The sequence below is a fragment of the Arachis hypogaea genome, chromosome 16 (assembly GCF_003086295.3).
Source record: "Arachis hypogaea cultivar Tifrunner chromosome 16, arahy.Tifrunner.gnm2.J5K5, whole genome shotgun sequence".
NCBI lineage: Eukaryota > Viridiplantae > Streptophyta > Magnoliopsida > Fabales > Fabaceae > Arachis > Arachis hypogaea.
In genome coordinates, this window is record NC_092051.1 from 148,843,732 (window position 1) to 148,866,986 (window position 23,255).

General features: G+C 28.7%; 2 protein-coding genes and 1 long non-coding RNA gene across 10 annotated transcripts; 2 read left to right on the plus strand and 1 right to left on the minus strand.

Moving 5' to 3' along the window:
- Positions 1–1,757: 1,757 nt before the first annotated feature.
- On the minus strand, positions 1,758–6,850 carry LOC112697800 (uncharacterized). 8 transcript variants are annotated; one of them, XM_025751128.3, is made up of 6 exons: positions 5,924–6,850; positions 4,350–4,543; positions 3,921–4,176; positions 3,493–3,668; positions 3,076–3,367; positions 1,758–1,953 (listed from the first exon to the last, which is right to left on the minus strand). In XM_025751128.3, the coding sequence occupies exons 2-6, from the start codon at positions 4,399–4,401 to the stop codon at positions 1,890–1,892; spliced, it is 840 nt and encodes a 279-aa protein (XP_025606913.1). In that variant the 5' UTR covers positions 4,402–4,543; positions 5,924–6,850; the 3' UTR covers positions 1,758–1,889. The 8 variants fall into 8 exon arrangements, with proteins under 8 accessions (XP_025606913.1, XP_072075497.1, XP_072075499.1 ...); XM_072219396.1 differs by having other exon boundaries at positions 4,350–5,226; positions 5,924–6,431; XM_072219398.1 differs by having other exon boundaries at positions 4,318–5,226; positions 5,924–6,431.
- LOC112697802 (uncharacterized) lies at positions 6,604–8,764 on the plus strand. Its single transcript, XR_003151308.2, has 4 exons — positions 6,604–6,861; positions 7,743–7,869; positions 8,016–8,170; positions 8,275–8,764. It is a non-coding gene; the product is annotated as an uncharacterized lncRNA (long non-coding RNA).
- Positions 8,765–17,747: 8,983 nt separating this feature from the next.
- Positions 17,748–21,352, plus strand: LOC112697803 (probable WRKY transcription factor 7). The gene is made up of 4 exons (XM_025751134.3): positions 17,748–18,477; positions 19,258–19,736; positions 20,635–20,760; positions 20,973–21,352. The coding sequence occupies exons 1-4, from the start codon at positions 18,148–18,150 to the stop codon at positions 21,136–21,138; spliced, it is 1,101 nt and encodes a 366-aa protein (XP_025606919.1). The 5' UTR covers positions 17,748–18,147; the 3' UTR covers positions 21,139–21,352.
- Positions 21,353–23,255: the final 1,903 nt, after the last annotated feature.

The window sequence follows — 23,255 nt, forward strand, 5'->3', positions numbered from 1 at the left end:
AATTACTTAATTATAAATTTAATAAAACAGAATTTTTACAAATAAATTTTGTTGTGTCTCCTTCTAATAATAATCTTCATGTGATGGTACTTTGTGTTGCAATTTTCATCTCTAATTCATTCGTTTTTAATTTCTACATCCAAAGCCTCTCTTCTTAATTCAGAGTTTCATTCCGTTTATTCTGTAAATTTCTTTTTAACATCTCCAATCGTATGTAGTAAAACAGATTAAATAAAGTCGATTATTATGGTGTCTAAAAGGTGATGTCTAATTTTAAAAAAAATAAAAAATTAATATTTAATTTAAAAAGTATAAAAATAAATAATTTTTAAAATTTAAAATTTATTACAAAAAATAAATTAAACAAAAGACATAACAAAATAAGACCTTTATATATGAGATCAAAGATATTATTATTCAACTTATCATGATCTAGATTCCCTGCAACTTGGTCCAATAATGGGATTAGAAAGGGGTACCCCACAAATTTCGGGATAAAAAAGGGCCAAAAAATAAGAAACATCTTCTCCTTTTTTTTAATGCATGGGCGAAGATTCTGATTTCTTAATGCTACATAGGGCCTTTTCATTGGGCCCACACTTCATAGCCCAGAAAGCAAAAGTGAACTCTTTGGGGGACCAACATTATATATTTTTTTAATTAAATTTGAATTAAACTAATAATTATGTCAAAAATAAAACAAAAGGGCTAATAATAAATAACAATACACAGCACTAGGGATAGGAAAATATTATTTTCTTAATGTGCTCGGATGTATTTATTTTATAATATTAGCATGTATATAGGAAAGTATATAGTCCTTTTCAAAATTGAGAAAAAATGACTGAAAATAAAATTAATTATTTTTTTCTCTTGGATATAATAACTAGAAATTGCTTTTGATAACATGGTTATTTTCCCAGAAAATTTGTATGTATTTGAATCTCACTTGACCATAACATGCTATGGATGATGATGATGATGTGTGTTGTATGTTCGATGATAGTTTCTCTTATCTGTGTGGAATTTGGATTCTAATTAAGATTCTTTTTTTGTTGTTACATATAACCAAAAAGTATGGGGGAGTGAAATTTCCTCACTACTTCCTGTTTTTAATTTCTTGTTGCAATTATCATAGGTAGATACAACCACCAACTTGCCTTGTGGGACCCATTTGTGTTTTCATAACATTAAAAAAATCTTGACATTTACAAGTAATTTTTTCTTGTAGCGACTAGCGAGGGTAAAAAAAAATATATATTATTTTTAATAATTTTAATATTATAAATACTATAGAAATTTAAATTTTCCAAAAAATATTAATCTTAAACATTTAAGGATTTGAATCCTCTAAAGTTTGAATTTTACTTTAGAGAATAAAATGTGATCTTCTCTCATTGAATAATTTTTCTTTCATATTTATTATTGATCTCACCTATGAAATTAATAGTGAGAAATCACACATTACTCTTTAAAGTAAAATTTAAATTTTAGAGAATCCAAGTCCAGAAAAAAAAAAAAAAAAAACAGCACTTTGAATCATTTTATTCCCATCATTGCACCCATTAGATGCGAACAACGATAAATTGATAGTCTCAATTGGCATAACATGTTAAGTTCATTTGTGGGGGGAAAAAACACTTAAAGTTTTAAACTTTTAATCAATCCTTTTATGTATAAAAGTTTTACATGATCAAATCCCTAAGCATAGAAGAAAATCTTATCAACAATAAAATAAAAAACTACACAACATGAAATCATGTGAAGCGTAAGATTCATTCACATTAAGTGTGTTTGGTCATAATTTCTCACATGTCCAAGCAAATACAATTGAGGCCTTGAACGTGGCACTGCGTACGAATAAATAATTAAATATAATCACCCCTTATTTACTGGGCAGCTGATTCAACTAAAGAATGCTTTTCCAAGATGGCAATTGTCTCTTCCTTTGCGCTGCACATTGCAAAATAAATAAGTAATGCATATTGTAATTCCATATAAGCTGGTCCATATAACAAAGAATTCACCACGAAAACAAATTATAAAAGTAACCAAATATCTTAAAACACAGAAACGAGTAGTTTTGAAATGATCAGAGTAAATGGTTAAATTAATTCCTGAAAAATGGTTAAATTAGTTCCTGAAAGATCACTCGTTCTTTAAATCGGTTCCCAAAAGATTTTTTTAATCAAATTCGTCCTTTAAAGATTTTAAATTAGTCATGTTAGTCCTCCCGTCACTTTTATTGCTAACAATGTCAGAGTTTATTGATGTGGTACGTTAAGTAATATCACAACATACACCTAGTAGTCCTAATTGACTATTAACATGATTAGTTTATGAAATTAGACCACATCAAACCCAAATTGAGAGATTCCAATGCCTCAAATTCTCCTCTCAATTAGGTTTTAATTTGATATAATTTTATAAATTTATTATCTTAATAGTCAATTAAGACTTTTAGGTGTGTGTTATGGTGTCACTTAACGTGTCACATTAGCAAATTTTGACACTAACAAAGAAAGTGACGTAAGGACTAACATGACTAATTTAAAATTTTTAAAGGACAAATTTGATTAAAAAAATCTTTCGGGGACCAATTTGGAGAACGTGTGATCTTTCAAGAACTAATTTGACCATTTACTCTTTTCACCTCACCATGTGAAAGTGAAACAAAAAGTCTTGACAGAAAAATAATTATAGCCTTCTGTATGCATTTTGCAGCCTATTAAGTTTTCCTAATTTGATATTTAGTATCATTAGTTTTTATAAGGGTTTCTTAAGTTAGTACTCCATAAAGACTCTTGTTTAAGAAATTGAGAAAATGAAGTTTTGAATTGTCAATGTTTAAAAACATAAAGACTTATAATTTTTGGGTTAAAACTTAAAACTCATCTTTGATTCTTAAACCAAGTCCGTTAAGGGTCTCGGTTATGTAAAATCTTTTATATCAGAAACCACCTTTCTATCACAAATAGTATTTGACCCTTAACAATAGGCACAAACAATTGGTGAAATGCATAATCATATTATTTGAGCAATGCAGCTTAAAAGATTTAGATCAAACATATCTACCTTCCAGGTCTCAGTATCTTGTATTTGTGTGGTGTAGTGAGGTCCACAACTGTTGAACCTGCTCGACCTGATGGAAGCACACCGCCATCATATACAAAAGCACAATGCTCCCAAAGATTCTCAAAATCTCTGATGCAAACACTACTTGGCTGTCCACTAAGGTTTGCACTTGTAAGTGCTAAGGCAGTTCCTGAACCGCGAGCAATGACTCTAATGAAATTGTTATCAGGCACTCTAACTCCTATACTATCAAATCCCGGGTTCAAAGATTGTTCAAGAACACTTGAATCGCCTGTAAAATATCAAGGCATACCATCACATATGTAGGATCACAACCGAATTTGATGTTTATATAATAAATGTTGACAGAACAAAATAAGGCTACAGCTTCAAACTCATTTTGAGTAACTTACAAACCTCGAATTAGTACAACTGTAACAGGCCCTGGAAGCAGGGAATCAAGCAGGCCATGTGGCAAGTGGTCAGTCACGGCAAAACGGTATATGTCTGATACATCTCCAACACAGATAGCCAGAGGGCTTGTATGTTTTCGACCCTTGATCTCATAAATCCTATTAACTGCTTCCAGCGAGCTACAATCATACCCCAATACAAGGCAATAAGTAATTACCAATCATTCATAAATCTGTCTCCATTGCAGTGTCATGAGACATTGAGACACAAGACCAGTCTTTGCCGATGTAAAAAAACTGAGACATATTATAAAAGAATGTGATGAAGTGATTATTTTCACATGCTTTGTTTAATATGGGAGAAGTGTAATGAGAAAAACTGTACTGTGTGAAGATAAAACGTAATTAGATATGAAAAAGAACAGCTCATACCAAGCATCACAAGCAAATCCATAGAGTGTGTCAGTGGGGACCGCAATAACCTTGCCAGCTCTCAAGGCTTCAACAGCCTCAGGTGCGTACGCATCTGTTGCAGGGCGAAATAAAGCAGTTCCTGTCTTGTTATCCAAACCACAGGCCATGTTTTTTGGAAAATCCCTTCTCAGCTTTCTACCACCGGGTTGCAAATGAGGTGAAAATGATGACTTGCGAATCCCCGAAGATAATAAGGAAAAAGTGTAACTATTCTCTGAAGACAATGACGCATCAAGTTTAGATTTTGATAGTAAATGAAACAGGAAGTACTTTTAGCCACGAAGCTGTATTGAAGTTTAAAAGAAAAACACGTAAAATAGAGAGAAAGAGACAGTGAGAATGAGAGGGAACTGACAGGGAGAAGGGTTGTGAGGAAGGAAATGGCACCTCGGAAGGGAAGAAAGAGAGGCAGTGCTGAGATTCTTGTCGGAATATGCATCCTATACCAGCTGCTTCTTCCTCTTCCTCTGCCTCCACTGCATCAATCAAACCCAAGGTTGCAAGAACCGAAATGGTCATTAAACCGATCAAGTGACCGGTTTAACGATTTACTGATCCAACCAAGGTCGAACCGTGGTGGTCTAATTAAATATATAATAAAATTATTAAAAATTCAATATACAATTTTCAAATATTCAAATTCAATGATTTCTAAGCTAATAAAATTCAAAGTTTTACATAATAACTTGTTCACATTTTATCATTAAAAATTCACAAAATTAAAATTTCTAATTAACTTCTAAGTTTTAATCAAGTAATCAGCAACAATACTCATCACCAAGGTTCTGAAAACCGAATCAGTTATCGAACCGCTCTAATTACTAGTTTATTGGTTTAACCGATTCAACCATAATTCAACCGGAATAACGGTTTTATAATAAAATAATAAATAAAATATAAATTAACACATTAAAACATAATTATAGTCTAATATAAACTTTAAAATGTCATCCAAATCAAAAGTACTACAACAACCAAAGTGTTATAATCTCACCAAATATAAACTCAGAAGTCAAATAACAAAATCATCAAACTCAAAAGAGAAGAGTCATGTTCAAGAACCTTCAGCTACTTCGTTCAATGTTTAACTTTGTTCCATGTTTATTGTGCTAGCAAAAATTCATAGATGGTAAACTCCTCTCAATGATAGAATATAGTTGAAGAATTATATTACTCTAAAGCAGGGAAAGCAGGGGAAAAAAAGCTGATGAGCACAAAATGCTTGAGCAATGGAAGACAAAAAGTGCCTAATTAGCCTGTTCAACTGTAATGAGGAGCAAAGGGATACAGGATAATATATTTTCAGTCATGTTGATTTCAATTGATTAAATATTGGGTAGATTCTTAAAGCACAGTTGGCATGAATAAGAATAATAATGGATAATGAAAAGGTATGAGAAACATGAAAAATAAGATGAAACGAATGGAATTAAAAGCTCAATTAATAGAATTAAAAGCATATAGCAAGGAATGGCAACGAATGGAACCTCAATAGCGTAAGAAAGTGATACTCAAATTCTGGGATTCTAATAAGATGATAGTCAATTTTAATTTTTAAGACCTGATCTAGTGTAGCATCAATGTACTGTCTAAGCTGTGCTCCCAGTGATACAAACAAGAGAACAATCATAATTCATAAATTGTGTTCAGACGACCTAAGAAACATGCATTTCAATTTTTATCAGAGCCTCACAGCATCATCATTAAAACCAACAATGCTTCGACACTGTAACTGTAACAATGCGAAACAAAAATTGAAACTAGAACGATTGAAAACAAGAACTGTAACAGCATACTAATCATTAAAACAACAATTGAAACTTTTAAAATACAGCAAACCAACGACAAAACAAGAACTGTAACAGCATACTAACCATTAAAAGTTAAAACAACAATCAAATAAAACAATAACTGAATAATTAATACAAAAAAAAAAAACAAGAAAAAGAAAAAGAAATCACCTTAGGCAGGTGCACGTTCTGAAATTCGAACAGATCAGAGAGGGGGAGCTGGAGCTTTAAAACGCGACGGAGATGGCTGAACGATAGGCTGAACAGAGGCACCAACACGCGACGGAGAGGGCTGAACAGAGGGTTAAGCAGCTCGAACTGAAAGACGAGAGCGCGACGGAACAGAGGCTGAAGAGCGGCAGAACCTCGGCGAGACAGCGGCGGAATCACGGCGAAACAGAGGCGGAATCTCGGCCAGAAAGGAGGCCGAAGCACGGCGAACGAGGGCGGAACAGATACCTTGCGACGAATCTGTAGCAGTGTGGACGGCGGCGGTGACTGAACGTTGAAGAACGGCGACGAGATGCAGAGCTGCTTCCTCCAATTTTCGAGTTCTCACTTCTCTTCTCTGCGTTCATGCGTCGAGTTCAGAGGCGAGAGCCAGGGAGAGAGAGAGAGAGAGGAGGGAAAATGATTAATTTTTTTTTTTTTTTTCCTGAAAGTGGCCAGGACCCGATTCGGTCAGATCGGCCGGTTTAACGGTTTTTGACCGATTTTTGAAATAAGCAGCCGATTTTTTAATTTCCGACAGGTTTTTAACGGTTTCTGACTCAAACCCAACCCTAATAGCAGCCCTAGCAGCCACCTTCTCCATCGCTGAACTTCTCTCCTCCGTCAGAGGGTGTCGTCGCCGCGTCCTCTTCTGCTTCAGCCTTTGTTGTCCCTCTGTTTTTTCAATCGCAGCTTCCTCCTCTGCTCCATCTGGCGGCGTCTCTCTCTTCTCTAGCCAACGACGTCCCCCATTGCTCTGCCATCGCCCTCTTGAAGCCCGAGTTCTCCCTCTGCCGTGCCGCCTCCAGTCTCTCCTCCAGTTGTGCTGCCTTCAGCTGCGATTTGTCCCTCCACCGAGCTTAGCCTTGGTCGCCTCCAGCCTTGCTCGCCTCTGTTAGGTACATGACTCTCTTTTTTATTCGATTTTGAGTTTTGAGAACACATTCTGTTGATGATTGCTCAGCTGCTGTGTTGTGAAACTGTGAAGGTTGTTCTTGCTTCTTTATTTTTTTTGTTTAGTTTTATTTAATTATTCGGTTTTGTTGTGTTCTTGGTTTCTGATATGGAATTGCTTCTTTTTATTTAAATTGGAGACTACATTAATATTTTTTATCCTGTTTAAATTACTGAGTTAGTAATTGCATAATATTGATTTTATAAATTTTTATTTATCTAAATTGCTGATTTTCTAAAATAATGGTTAAATTGAATGATTTCGTTGAATATTTTTTACTTTCCTATAGTGTGCACGCTACTCATTGAAATGTTATATAGTTTCGCCGGTTGTTTTCATGTACTATTAGAACTTAGAAAATTTATAGAAGTACTTTGTCTTGATATGCTGGTTGACTTGTGTAGGGGCAGAGAATTGCAAGATTGCTTTGAAAATTGAAATTGAAATTGTTCTTACCTCATATTTTGTTATTGAAATCTCCTGAATATTTGGATACTCGGGTTGTGTTTTAGTTGTTGATATAGATCAATCAATTTGTACCATTTGAAATAACTTGGATTCTGAAGCTCTGAATTTTTATTTCATATGATATACATACCTGTTTTTATTATTAGGAGAGTTTTAAACTGCGACTGAACCAGAAAATGTTTTGGTTTGAGACATGCTTAGTTCATGTATAATTGTCCGGTTCTAGCTTTTGAATAATTTCAGATACATGAGTACATCCTGTAGAGCATTTAGAATAAGAAAATACGCAGATCTTTGTAATGATGATATAAACTGGTTATTCTGCTATTTTGATTTTGTGACCACTAATTTTTCTAGGCAGATTTGCCGGAGCACCTACATAAGCATTGCTTGTCTAGGTGGATGACATAGCTTTTTGAAAAATGAGGTGAAGTTGCTTCAGTGGACCACCGGGGTATTGTGCCATCATCATTATAAACTGTGGGTAAGGGTTAACTTGATCAGTTGTCTACTTGTGGTATTTTCACTTGTTGATATCAAGCATGCCCTCCTGGTCCCCTTTTGTTTTTGTTTTGGGGCTGAAATTCGTAAGACGTAAACTCATGGAAAGATCGGAATTCTTTTGATTAGAAAGCTTGCCTGAGAAATCTATCAAGATTATTAAACTCTGGGTTCTTTTGGGAAGTTCATGAAGTGGCAAGACCTTGCTGAGTTTCCCCATCACAAATCATTCTAGCATCAATGTTGCAAGGGTTTCATTCAGGGTGTGTGATGAGTGTATGCAGGCAAGTTCTAATTCTGAGGTCTATGACTATTTTCAAAAGCTATATTTCATTATACTTGTATTTTATACATGCATACCACAACTTCTAGTCATTTGTATTTGCAGATGCAAGAGAACGGGATGCAAGCAAGACGTTGTTAATGCAACTTGTGATAGAAAGTTTCTGTTCCCTTCTTTATTTTTGGTGTGAAGCAGACAATGGACTCCGAACCTTGATTGCTTGAACTAATTTCCTATTCAGAAAGTGTATGAAAAGAAGGTCTATGACTAACTCTTTTGTTGAACACATTACCAACTAATATCTCTTTGATTTATGATATCTGTTATTTAAGTTGAGTGAGTATAAATTATTGAGGAGTGCTAGGGGGCTAGCAGGTTTGTGATTTGTAACCATCAATTAGCCAACATTAGTGTTTTTAATGGTGTGAGATTGCATCTAATGGTGTGGGATTATTCATTTTTCTTTTGCTGGTTAAGTGCTGGCCAAATTTTAATAAAAGTGCTGGCCCCTAGACTTTTTCTAAATTAAATACTAGAGAGTACCGTTATTGTATTGTGATTTGTAAGGTCGAAAGCTTAATTTTGTATTTCTGTATATGATGTTCATTCTTAGTCTGCACTTTTTGAAGTATTCCTGGCTGAAATCCGACCAACTCCAATTAGGTTGGCACTCAGGTCAGCACCTCAATCAAAACCACGTAAATCTTTTGGTTGTGTATGTCACTTGCATTATATTGGTCCAATTTTCTAGACCAGCAAAGATTAATGCTTATAGTGCGATCTGGATGACGTGTGTAGTATGAGAGATTGAGGTCACAATTGAGTGTCAATGTTGGAAGAGAATATTGGTACCTTCTCCATGATGTGAGTTTTCACTCTCTAAGTTTTACAAAAAGCAGAGAACATAATTAATTAGTTATTTTTCTTAATCTTAGTTACATAATAATTGATGCAAGCAGAGCCAATTACATTTAAATGTAGATAATTCAATTACTTATAATTCTAAAAGTTACTTTTCTATATGTATATAATATGCTAGCTAGATTTATATTGATTTTTAAAAGACACAAATATATATATTGAAGTATCTGAATTTTACAAAAATAAAAATATGTTTTTTATGGCTAAATCTTAATTATTTCTCCATTACATATATTGATTTTTTTATTAATACATTTATTTTCTAAACTGTAATCTATATTACAATACATGCATCGATTTATGAATATATCATAAAAAAGGTCAATACATACATCAAATATATATCTGGTTCACTATTCCAAGACTAATTAACTCCTTTAAGTTTTTCGCTTTGACTCGTTCTTTCTAAACATTGACCTAATAAATTTTATGGTGATCCTGTATGTACAAACATCTTTTATAGTCAAGTCCAACTAAATTGATACAAATTCAGCAAAAATAATACATGCATCTATCACTTAATTTTTTGTTTTTGCAGTCTTTTTAGTACATAAATTTTATTATAAATTAAAGCACATAGATTTTACACACAATACATAAAGTTTTATACATAATACTTAAATTATTTATGGATGATATAGCACATAAATTTTTATACATAATATAAAAATTTATTGATATATAACACAAAAAAATATTATATTGTATATTAAAATTTTTGTGCTGTGTATCAAAATTTCTGTACTCAGCATCTTTATTGAATATATATAAAAAAAAGAAAAAGAAGAAGAAGACAATAATAACGGGAGAGAAAAAAGACGAAGAAGAAACAAAACAGCAGCATCAACGCGTAAAAGACGATAATAAAAGATGAAGAGGAAAAAAAAGCAAACCTACCTACAAAGAAAAATAAGTGCACCATAACTTTGTTGAAATTTGATTTAAAAACCATTTGAACATCTAATTTTATTGTTAATTTTATATTTTGAGTTTTTAGCTTCAATTTTAATGACTCTAACCTTTTTTTAACGATCTAATTATTATAATTAGCTATTAATTATTCTAAGATAGAAGTTATTGACGTACCTTTTTATGGCTAATACCACATCTTGTTTATTATTATTTCTAAAATTTCCCTCATTAATATTTAAGGTCATCACTTTTTATCTATTTGCCATTTCATTATATTTGATTTGATTTGATTTATTCTATTTTAATAATACATTACTCTCTTATCTTTTTTGCTAAGTTTGTTCCTATGTCCTAATTTAGAATTCATCTTATTGACTACAAATTGTTTAATTTATGCAGTTTAGAGGATGATGGATTAGCAACTTTAATTTCTCTTCATTTTTTACTTAAGATTAATGATCATGACAATGACATGTATATAAAAAAATTGCAAGACAAATATACTTTGAGGCAAAATTTTCCAACTAATACGCTGCATATTTTCAATTATAATTATAGAAATTTTGTTTCTTGTATCAATGCTATGATTAATCTTATCAGATGCATACTTTTAATTTAATTGATAACTTTTAACAATTGTATGAATATTTGCGAGTAATTATTATTTTCTTTTCTATGTCAAATTTTTCTTTAGCATTGCTTATGTTATATTTTTTTTTTTTTGATGTTGCAGAAATTAAACAAATATCATTCAACCGTTTCCATTAAATTACTTTTTTGATGGAGTTACAAAATAAATTATGAATTATTATTATTGAACAAATATTATATGAAGACTATATGCTGTTATTGTTATTTTTTTGTTTTGCCAAATGAGTATTATGTATGTTTTCATTTGATCATGCATGATTGACAATAATTATTTAAATTTTATAATAATACAAATTTTACGAGTTGATTTTAATATATTATTTATTTATTAGTATTTAATATTAATTAGTATAATTTTTAGTAAAATTCGCATTAATTAGGTTTAAATAAATTTATTTTTTAACATATAACTTTATCCAGGTGAATACAGGAACTATTTGTAAACAAGAAATTTAAATATGACCATCGTGAATGTGAGTTTAAAATTAAATGTACAAGAAATTTTCACCACTTAGGAAATTACAATAAAAAGAAAAGGATAATAAAAACCTTGTAACGAGCTTATAAATTCTTTAAGAACATAAAATTAAGTAAGACTTTTTGAAAAAAAAATTATTATAAACTTATAGATCTCTAAATAAAAATACTAAAAAAAATCTCTAAAAATTACAACACTTACATATTTACCTATACTTTCTCTTATCTTTTTCAATTTTCTATCTTATTTTGATATAGACTTATAAGTTCACTATTGCAGTTTTTTAGAGACATATATATAAGTCTATCACAAAATTTTCTTAAAGAATTTATTTGGTAACTTTAAAAAAAAAATTATAAATCTATTACAATATTTTTAAGGTTTAATTACTCTACTGGTCCCTATAGTTTCGCAAAATTTTCAATTAGGTCTCTATACTTTTTTTTTTTAATTGAGTCCTTGCACCAAATTTTTTTTTAATTGGATCCCTACACTTTTTTATCCTTTTATTTAGGTCTCTGTACTAATTCTTTTTTTTTTAGTTGGGTCCCTATAAAATTAAGTCAATTACTACTAAGAGGGACTTAATTGAAAAAAAAATAGTATAAGGACCTAATTAAAAAGAAAAAAAATATAAAGACCTAATTTAAAATTTCACGAAACTATAGAACCAACAAAATAATTAAACCTATTTTTAACAATGAATTATCTTATTACTGACTTGGAAAGTCAACACGCTTAGGACAATTAAGTTACCTATACGAAATTTATTTGAAATTACTGAAACGAGGCCAATTAATTTGTTGATAGTCCTTGGTACCTTATTTGGTGATAAAAATACTCGTTTCAAACTTTCAATGAATCAGAAAAATCTCATATATTATAATGTTGTTAAACTTATCTTAAAGAATATAACTTTTTGAAAGTCATAGTCTAATCTACATTTATGAGATAAGATTATTCAACTATAATTCCAAAACATAGGTAATTGGTCCCCTCTACCAAATCAAGTATAGTAGTAAAATTCAACAAGCTAAGTCAACACTCAAACCAAACAAACAATCCAAAATTGTTAGAAAATTTTCTGAACCAGGAAAAGTTTGAAATAAATAAAAAAGGATAACTTCTAAAATAAATTAAAGTACTCTTTTAAAATTTTATCATCATTAAAAATGAATACCTAGTCGTCTTCTTTATATGAATTTTAAATTTCAAATATAAATAATGAATTTATCATTTTTATTTGCTGAGAGAGAATTTTTTTTTCCGTATTTCTTTATAGGCAACATTAGGATTTTATTCACTAAAAAAAAGTTGGGTAAAAAAGTAAATAAAAATAAAAACAAAGATTCATTCAAAGCGTATTTTATATTCAGTGGATTTTGTAATATAAGAAAAAATGATCAAAATCTTCTAAAATAAATAAATGAGTAAAGTGGTAAAGATGTCCAAAATAGTCCATCATTGACTTCCTAATTGACTAACCCTATCTTATGTTTCACACGTGTAATAATAAATTATTATTATAACTATAATTACATTTGTTATCCTTTATTATTTCTTGCAAAATGCTTATTATTACTACTATATATATTCATTCTCAATTCAACATTCACTTCGTGCTTTCTTTTATATCCATAATCATAAATTTCCCAAACTTATACGATTATTGGAGTTGCATAATCACAATTGCATAATCACAAAGTCACGACAACACAGCAATGCAAGATTATTGTAGGTATTATATATTTATCGAATTTAACTATTATTGTATGTTAAGTCTTTTTAATTTCGTCAATAATTTTGAGTTCTGCCATCTTAGTCTTATTCTTTTATTGTCTTGTCTAATCTGCATATTTTGAGTATTTAGATTTTCAGTTTGGTAATTGCAAACATAATTTGAACAAAAGTTATCAAGGGAAAATAAATATTTTTATATGCCCAAAAATATATATAATTTATGAAAATTGTTACCTAGATTATTTCTTTATCAATAATGAGTTTATCATTGTAATTATTTTTTAGTGAGAGTACATAAAAAGTACATAGTATATAAAGTGTAATAAGTCAACAAATATTTTCTAAGGGAATTTTTCATTCTCTCCAACAATGAGAAGAACTTATTTCTCTTCCTCTCTTAATCATTTCTGGTTCATCAAACCATCCACGTCACAGCTTGAATAGCTTAGGGCATGAGAGGAACCCCGTACCCAGTACCCTAGCCCTCCGTCCTCGTCGCGGTTCCCAGGTCATCAGCGCCGCCGTCCCCAGGTCCTCTTTGTCTTCGCTGGCCTCTCGAACCCGGCACATACTTCAAAATGGAAGCTGGCATAAATATGTTCGTTATGCCTCCCGTGGACGAGAAGGATGAGGCAGAAGAAGAACCTATACCGTACAAAGTCTTCTCAAATACCACGGTGGAGACGGTGCCCTACATGATTTTGCAACTACGTGGAATTCTGGAAGAGCTTATGCGGCCGATGTTAAAGGATGGTCAGGACAACCTTCTAGTAATACCAGAAGACGGTCATCCACTGTATCATCATGCCAATTCGGGACATAGGCTGTACTTCTATTTCCCTAACGACCCACCAGGGCATGAGGGTGAGGGTGATCACCATTGAAGCTCGTTAATTAGTATTTTACACATCTTTTTTTATTTTGAAGCTCTTACCGAATATTCAGATTAACGGTAAAAAAAGTGTCAGAATTTATCTTATATGGCTATGACTGATGTTACCATTACACAAGTCATTACAATTTGCACAAAAAGAATTATTCTATTTTAAAATTATTATTTGAAAAAAAAAATAAAAAAATTTCATGTCCTAAGTTGTTCAAGCTGTAATATTGATAGTTTGATGAACCAAAAAGGATTAAGAGAGGGAGAGAAATAAGTTTTTCTCATTGTTGGACAGAATGAAAAATCCCCTTAAAAAATATTTGTTGAGTTATTACATCTTATATACTATGTACTCTTTATGTACTCACACTAAAAAATAATTACAATGGTAAACTCATTATTGATAAAGAAATAATCTAAGTAACAAAAATAACTATTTGTAAAACTTCACTTATTCAATAATATGTTTTGAAATTACCTCTAAAAAATAGGCGGATAGCAGCCAAAAACTAATTTATAATAAAAACAAATTTATTTATTACTTAGAATTTTAGAAAGAGATTTGATTTGTGCGTATTTAACTATTTATCATAATTTAAAAGTAGATATAAGAATTTGCTTTTATTTAGCTTTAAAGAATTATCTTTGATTTTTGTGTTGAAGATACCAAAGCACAAAAGGAGTGGATGGATTAATCAAATTTTCTGAGCATAGTTAGATTAGTCAAATTTTTAGTGATATAAATTATTCAATCCTTATAAAAAAAATGAATATATTTTTATGGTTATTAAAATTAGTTTTTTCAAAAGATTGTGTTATGGTCATTATTTGTAAAATATTGCATTTATTAAACATATTTTTTATAGCAATTAGTTATAAAATTTTGTTCAAAAGTATTTTTGAAGGTAATTAATTATCAAAACTCAAAAAATTAATTAACATATTTTTGTCTGTCAATAATTGTGAAAAGAAAAATTTTATTTTGATTTTTTTATTTATAGTAGCTATATTAATGACTAAAGATATATATGTCAATAAAAAATATTATAATTTTTTCAACGGTTATTCATAATCAAATGACATAATCTTTCTGTACTCATTTAAAGATCGCAAGTTCGAATCTTATTCCTAACTTTAGAAAAAAAATACGGTTAATTTGTTTCAAAGATTATTGGTATAATCATTCAAGATTAAAAATATTTTTAAACAACATTTAGTGACAATGAAAAATATTCTACTAAAATAATTATTTGTAGTAAAATATGATAAATTACTACATATTACGAATCTGTTGGTAAATTTTGTAAAATTTATCTCTTTTATTATTAAAGAAAAATCTATCACAAATTTTTGTTGATAATTTCAACAAACTAATTCCATTGATATAATCTGTCCCTAATTTATGTTTTTTATCGGTGTTATTTTTTGTAGTAAAAAATACTTTGTTTTTTGAAAATGAAGGTAAAGTCATAGGAGCTATGAATATTATTGAGTCAAATTTGCATTATATATATATATATAACCCTTTATTATTATATTCTGTTTATTTCGAAACTAAGTCTTTTATTCCACCTTGGTTGGTGTTGAATTTTCTTGTCTTTACCAAAAAAACAAAAAGGGTAAAGACACAAAAGCCAAAGGAAGTTACGTTTTTCTTCAATTTCTTTTTTCTTTTCTTCTTTACAATTTTTCTTTTTCTTTTATTTTCTTAAAATATCCCTTTAAACTTTTTAAAGTCTTACAATCGATTGTAAATTGTTATCTTAAAAGGCGTGGAAACTCAATATCTGTGCCAAAAAAACAATAGTATGGGATCACCCCATACCATTATTAGTAAACAAAAATAAAAAAAAATGAAAAGTAAAAAAGAGATTCTGAAAATGTAGATTGATGCAAATTAAAGAAAGGAAACATCGTGTTTTGGAAGATGCCTTTAAATATATCAAAGTGAATTTTAATTTCATGTTTATGTCTAATGCTTTCTTTATCTTGTCCTATATATTAGTAAGTGTTTAAAATTAATTAAAGCATATTCATTCCCTCCAAAAGTAGAATACAAAATAATGAAAAGAAAAGAAAAGAAAAACAGACACTTGGCACATGCTTTCAAAAATCAAATATTTTAGTGGTTGTGAAACTTTAGAGTAATTCTTTCTTATTGTTTGAATTTTCTTCTATGTTAGGTAGAAAAACATACATAGTTAAGATCAAATGCTATTCATATCCATTTAAGTAAAGTGATACTATATTTATAATTTTTTTTTCTATAAGATGTATATTTTGTTAATCTAACTGTTAAATTATAAAACATATAATAAAGATCATGCATTTATATCATGTTTGCGAAATTGAATATTAGTAAGCATGTAATTGAGGAACAATTTATTTATTTATATTTTGGAATTGAAATATATATATAAATCTATGAAATTAAAATAAAGAATAGACATAAAAAGAAACATATCATATTAATAACAAATACATATCAAAATTTTATGAAATCATTTTCATCACATCACAAGTCCTAAAAAAAGCTTGAGCATTATTCTAAAATTTCAAGTGGTTTGTGGGTCCCACTTAAGACTCCAAAACTTGCATTGCATGAAAAGAAGTAAATGGTCAACTATCTATCTCTCTCTCATTATAATATATTTTTTTTTTCAAAAGAAAAAATTTCAATCCAACGGCTAATTAATCACAACCTTTTGACTTTTTTAACTCTATCTGAATCCCGTTGTAGAGGACCCCACCTAAAAGAGAAGGGTCTTCATCCTACTAAGATTGTGCCACGTGTACTTCATCAATTGGAAGATGAGTTTGACCATTTTGCATCAATGAGACTTTCTCTTTGACCAAATTTGCCATGCATCTCGTTCTATTTTTATTTTGATTATTGGGTGTCATAAAAAATTAAAAACATATATATATATATATATATATATATATATATATATATATTATCTCTTCAAACAAGTAAAACATAGCATCATCACCATGCATTGTTAAACAAAGGATTATATTATGTTAGTTTATTTTTTTTTGAGGGAGTATAGAGAGTTAATGGAATATCTGTACAATGTGTACAATAGAGGTTTAGGGATATCTGATTCAGTATTAGAGATATAACCATTAGTGTTATCTTTTCTTATTAGCTTAAACTTTTGGAATGAGTGATTGCATGACATAGTATCAGAGCTCTAGATTCGAAAGGTCAAGAGTTCGATTATTGGTGAACCCTGGAATGAGTGGTTTCATGACATGAGATGTTTATTATCCATGTACCCGTTACCCGGATGGTTATTCTGGATAATATGGCCGTATGGGTGATATTCATTTTTTAACTCATAGTCCATTATACACATTGTACAAATATTCCATTGGCTCCCTAGCGGAATTTTTTTTTTATTTATATTTTGCATCCTTTCTTAATGGTATTTGAAAAGATATGGCTGTGGTCCTGTGGAACCTGGATTTAAAAAATAAAAATATTCAATGGAAAATTTCTTATGATAGTAAATGCTACATTTATATTTGCTTTGAAATTTCTCGTTGATTTTTCATAAACTTTAATTGTACTATAATTATAATGCTAATATTGTAATCTGATCCCTACGTACCTTGAAAAAACTATATATTTAGTGTTCTTATGTCAACATAATATAATTATTAACTAGTAGTGAAAAATAGTTAGATACTATTATTTAATCAAATATTGTACTTATACAATTTTTAAATATATTTATTGAGCTAAATAATTTTACTAATTAATTCATATATATTATATTAAGATTCGATAAATATATAAAGTTAGAAGAAATATAGGAACTAATACTTTTTAAATGATCAATATTAGTTAAATGTTTTATTGTAAATTTTTTAAACACATTATTATTATTATTATTATTATTATTATTATTTTGGAGTATTTGAGGTTTAGAAGTTAAAATTTAAGATTTAGTATTTAAAATTTAAAATTTAGAATTTAAAAAGTTTGAATTGAAGAATGATATTAATTGGAAAAAAAAAAACTCTTTATTTAAACTCATAAAGTTAACTTTACTATATATTTGACCATAAATAATTACTTATTAGAAAGAAATGATTATATTATTATACATTGAAATTATAAACAACTTAATTAAATCCTTATAAATATGTGAAGCATTTTTCTTTGACTAAAACCACCACCTTTGATCTTCTTCGTCTACATTTCTGCTTTTCTCCTACCTTCTTAAGAAACCAAAAAGATTCAACCTCACTATTCTAAATAAATAAATATATAAATAAAGAATTATTTAGTTCATATGTATATGTATATATATATATATAAGTCCATAGTAACTTTTGTTAACGGTGGTATTTTGTTAATTAAGCTTATTATTTATTTATTATTATGGCTGTGGAGTTTATAAGCGGTTATGATTGTGGTGGTGATGGTGATCATAGTTTTGTCAGTAACAACGACGCAACGACGGCGGCGGCGGTGGGAGAAGCAGCTTGTGGTGGCATTGAGAGTGTTGAGAAGCTCATGGACATGATTTCAGAACAAAAACATGAAGAAAATGATGATTATTCATCACTTGAAAAAGAAGAATTTGCAGGTGTTGCTGTTTCAATTCTTGACAACAACAAACCAAGAACAAGATTATTGGGCCATGCTCGTTTCAGAAGAGCTCCATCATCAACTACTCTTCTTCCTAATAATCTTCAATTGCAGCAAATGGTAACATTTTCTTTTCTCTTTCTATTCTATAAATTCTGAAAATGTTTGGTAATCAAAGAAAATTAGCCAAAAACAGTCATAACTTGTCTTATTTAGCATTCATTAATTATTGCGATAATTAATTAATGATTTAATGTTAAATAAAGCAAATTTTGGCTGTTTTTTTTTTGTTTACCTAGCATTATCTATAAATTCCACGCCTTAAATTTCTTTCATTTATAAGTAGTATTAACTATTAAGTATACTATATTATTATTTATTAAATTTTCTTTTATCTTCACCTCAAACTAAATATTAGTATTAGAGATTTTTATTTTTTTGTAATTTTTTTTTGGTGACATTATTTTTTTGTAATTTACTTTTTCCTCTTGTATATTTGCTGAGAACAATTTGGATAAATTAAGGATACATTTTTAGGTTATTTATTTTAATAAAAAAAATATTTTTTTATTAGCAGTTAACCAAAAATATTTAAAAATATAAGCTAAAAATATACCGTTAGATTCTCAGACTAAAAAATTAGACTGATCTAATAGTTAAAAATACTAAATTAAAATTCTAGTGGCCTTAGTAAATTTTAATATAATGATAGGATTTAGTAAGGGGAAAAGCAAAATTTATTTACATATTTAAAATTTTAAAATTATGAATCCAAAAATTTATGTTAACTTATCCATTTTTATAATAGAGTATAATTTATTGTTGTTGTAGTAGTATATTATTTTTTAAAAATAATAATTGCCAAATGAAACTTATGTTCATGTTGTTTCTTTTTTTTAGGATCATGAAAAAGAAACAATCAATGCAACAAGATTTTTTGAATTATCCAAAGAAAAAGATGGTTTTTCTCCACAACAAAGAAGTAAGGAGGAGCAAGTTTCTTCTTCTGCTTTCAAGCTTTATTGTCCTATATCAATTCTTCCTCCTCTGCCTCAAAGGAAGAGAAACAATAATTACCATGATTACCCTTCAAGATTTTCCCATAATCAAAAGAACAATAATGTTGAAGCAAACAATGGCTCTTCTACAAGCATTGACTTTTCTACAACAAACTCTTGTACTTACTTGTCAACGTTGACTAATAATATTGATGATGATCATGGCTTCCAAATTCAAAGGGTGTCTCTTAATAAGGGTTCTTCTTCTTCTTATATGCAAAAACCACCCTTATCCAATTCATCTTTGAATAAGAGGAAGTGCAATTCATTGGATAATAATGTTCAATCCTCCTCTTCAAAGTGCCATTGCTATAAGAAAAGGTAATATACTGCTGCAGTACTACTATATAAAGGTGAAAACTCAGGTACAATCGACTTCACGTGAAGTTGATAAATGAGAATTGTTAGATGAAAATTTAGTCAAATAAGTCAAATCATCTAACGACTCTCAGTTATAAACTTCACGTGAAATTGATAAGCTTGAATTTTCATATACATTTAAAAATAATAAAATTAAACTTTTTTTTTATTTGAAACTTACTCTTTTTAACTTTCAAAAAAGTTGGAAAAATTGACCATATATATAGTTTCTTTAAATTAAGAAATGACAATATGTGAAAGTTATTTATATTTATCAATTTTCTGGACAGAGATACCAATAGCTATAGAAACTATATATATATATATATATATATGGTCCATTTTTCCAACTTTTTTTTCACAATATATATTATACAAGGGAATCTTACCTATATATATAGATCATCGAATCTATCAAAATTTTCAAAATCCAAAACTCCTAACATAATGATATTTACATGATGGGTTACCAATATTAGAATAATGTAAAATAACATGTAATAAAAGAAATAGAAAAGAGATGAATCAGGGAGAAAGAATACTCATTATTAATACCCCATAGATATATAAGTAGTGAAATTGATTATTAAATTTATTATTTTTGTCTATTATTTTTAGTCATTAATTCAAATTTTTTAATTTTAATTCAACAGTATATTTTAGCCTACACTTTTAAATTTTAATAGCTAATTGATGGCAAAAATAATAAATTTTTATAGTTCTAGTATTCTTTTTTATTTTAATTTGTTGTAGATGTGTCTAAATTAGAATAATGTCCTAAATTCATAGCTGTAATCATTAGCATTTCATGTCCTTAATTATATAACAATTAAGCATTGAATTAATGACGATGATGCAGGAAATCGAAGTTGAAGAGAGTGATTAGAGTGGCAGCAATTAGTTCAAAGACTGCAGATATTCCATCAGATGATTTCTCTTGGAGAAAATATGGTCAGAAACCTATTAAGGGCTCTCCTCACCCTAGGTACTTATGTTAGATAAATTCTTATTTTTATTAGGTGGAAACTCAGGTGCAGTTGACTTCACGTGAAGTTGATATATAGATAAATTCTTATTTTTATCAGCTATCAACTTCACGTAAAGTCGATTGCACCTGAGTTTTCACCTTTTTATTATCCAATTGTTTTGAAAATATCACACCGGATTTAATTTGTTTTTGGAAAATTATATTTTCAGAGGTTATTACAAATGTACGAGCGTGAGAGGATGCCCTGCACGTAAACACGTGGAGCGTGCAGTAGACGATCCAAACATGCTTGTTGTAACTTATGAAGGAGAACACAATCACACATTAACACATGATGATTATGCTAATGATGCTGTTATCCTCCAATCATCTTAATTAGTAATAGTTTATAATTAAATTTATATAAATTATATATACAGCTTAAGAAAGAATCAGGTATAGTTTCCAAAGTATAGTAGTGGTGTATAGTAATCTTTCACAAGTCTTCTTGGAATATTGTAATTTTTATTGCAATTACCTTTCTGACTGGTCAACAATCTGACTTATTAGAGGCATACTGATGTGTTTATAGGAATTTTTTTTATGGGTTGCCTTTTTCTTTTTTTATATATATTTTAAAATTCGTTGAAATATAGTATATATTTAGTTAGAAATATATTGGTGAAACACTATATATGTTGAATTTTTCTATACAACGTTGACCACATTTAAGAGTTAAATCCTCTTAAAAGATTGTTATCTTGATGCTTCTAACTTCAAACTTCAAGGTAATAATTTTGATAAGATACATATATAATAATTAAATATTCACTGTGTTAATTTAGATATTTTTTATAAGTTTAATATTAATAATAATTAATTATAATAAAAACACATAAAGAGTACATAATATTAATTATAAAATATTTTTTTATAATAATTTTATTCTATTATATAATATTAATATAACCAAATACATATATTTATACAGTAAATTGCTAGATGTATATATAATAACTAGTATTTATAACCAAATATATATTTATATAGTAGACTGTTATGATAATAAATTAATAACTTTCTCCTAGCACATAAATTAGTTATAATAAATTAGTTATTTTTATCTAAAGTTATATATTTTGTCCATAATTTACTTAAAATTCACTCTTAAATAATTTTAAAATTTCGCGTGGATTTGAAAAGGATGCAAAAGGCTAAAGGCCAAAGGGGCAGGAGAAAGATGTCGTCTTGTTTTCAATTTGTTAAGTGTAGGTTTTATTCTATATAAGTTTGGATATAATGAGGATAAGGATGAAGCTAAAGAAGGATACGTGAATCTTTGGCAACCCTTAACATAGATTTTGTTGACTTTTAAATTGACCTACGTAGCATAACAAAAGAAAAATGACAAGAATAATTGGAAGAGAAATTTTCGGAGCCAACTATTTTATTATTTTTGTTTATTATTTAGTCATTATATTAAATTATTTTTAATAAATAAATTATTTATTTATATATGTAAATTTTAAAAAATATGAATATAAATTATATTGATTTATGTATATAAAATTTTGATAAATATATGTATAATTTTATATTTTTTGTATATAAAATATCTGTAAATATAAGTATAAATTATTACTGACTTAGTTAAAAATAATATTTACTGAATATGTGATGTTCTAATTTAAAAATCTTCTGTTAATATTGTCTAGTACATTGTTGAAATTTCGTTTCACTTATAGAAATTTACTTAAATTTAAATGAACTGTTTTTCATCTAATATTTTCTTTTGTCATAATCAACAAACATTGGATAAAACAATGAAAATAAATATTGTTACTCTTATTTTAATATTTTTTAATGAATTCATGCATACATACAATATAAAAAAAAATCATATGTAGAATAACATTATTAAAAATAGGAGTAACATTATTATTTTTCTAAAACATTCTTGTTAGCCAATATCATCCAATACAGCTAGGTTTAGAACATCATCATCTAGCATGTTATCTTCTCTCTTTATTTTTCTCATATAATGGATTGGGCGTTATTTTCAGAAAATTAATTAAAATGAATAAATTTTTTAAAGGACCAAAATGTGTTTTTTTTTTTTTTTTTTGACAAGGACCAAAATGTTTATACCAATCTCATTTGAGGTTTAGAATACTTCAAAAAAAATATATATATAGTAGCCCTTTTTTGGAGTAAAAGAAATAGTCCTTAATAGGGCTAACAAACTTTTGTGAGTTTTCTTTGAGTAGAAGGCCCATAAAAATGGAGAAAGTGCCACTCCTATAGTGTATTGGGCTATTTTTTTGGGTCTTTTTTCCCACAATATATCCCAGTTCGATAAGTCAAATACTAATTTATTGCGAATCTGAGTTTCATTTAAAAATTTGTTATTGGTCAATGAGTGCTGCATATACAAGGTGAAATTTGAACCACTCACATTTGTTTAAGCGAATCACTCGACCAACCCAACTTGATTTTTTTTGGGTCTATTTAAT

Excerpts from the sequence above, each read along its gene's own strand:
- LOC112697800 (XM_025751128.3), bottom strand. The coding sequence starts at position 4,401 with ATGCATATTCCGACAAGAATCTCAGCACTGCCTCTCTTTCTTCCCTTC. Across the intron at positions 4,177-4,349 it reads TCTCTTTCTTCCCTTCCGAG|AGAATAGTTACACTTTTTCC; the intron begins GTGCCATTTCCT and ends CATTGTCTTCAG. Across the intron at positions 1,954-3,075 it reads AAGATACTGAGACCTGGAAG|CGCAAAGGAAGAGACAATTG; the intron begins GTAGATATGTTT and ends TGCAATGTGCAG.
- LOC112697803 (XM_025751134.3), top strand. The coding sequence starts at position 18,148 with ATGGCTGTGGAGTTTATAAGCGGTTATGATTGTGGTGGTGATGGTGAT. Across the intron at positions 18,478-19,257 it reads ATCTTCAATTGCAGCAAATG|GATCATGAAAAAGAAACAAT; the intron begins GTAACATTTTCT and ends TCTTTTTTTTAG. Across the intron at positions 20,761-20,972 it reads AAGGGCTCTCCTCACCCTAG|AGGTTATTACAAATGTACGA; the intron begins GTACTTATGTTA and ends TTATATTTTCAG.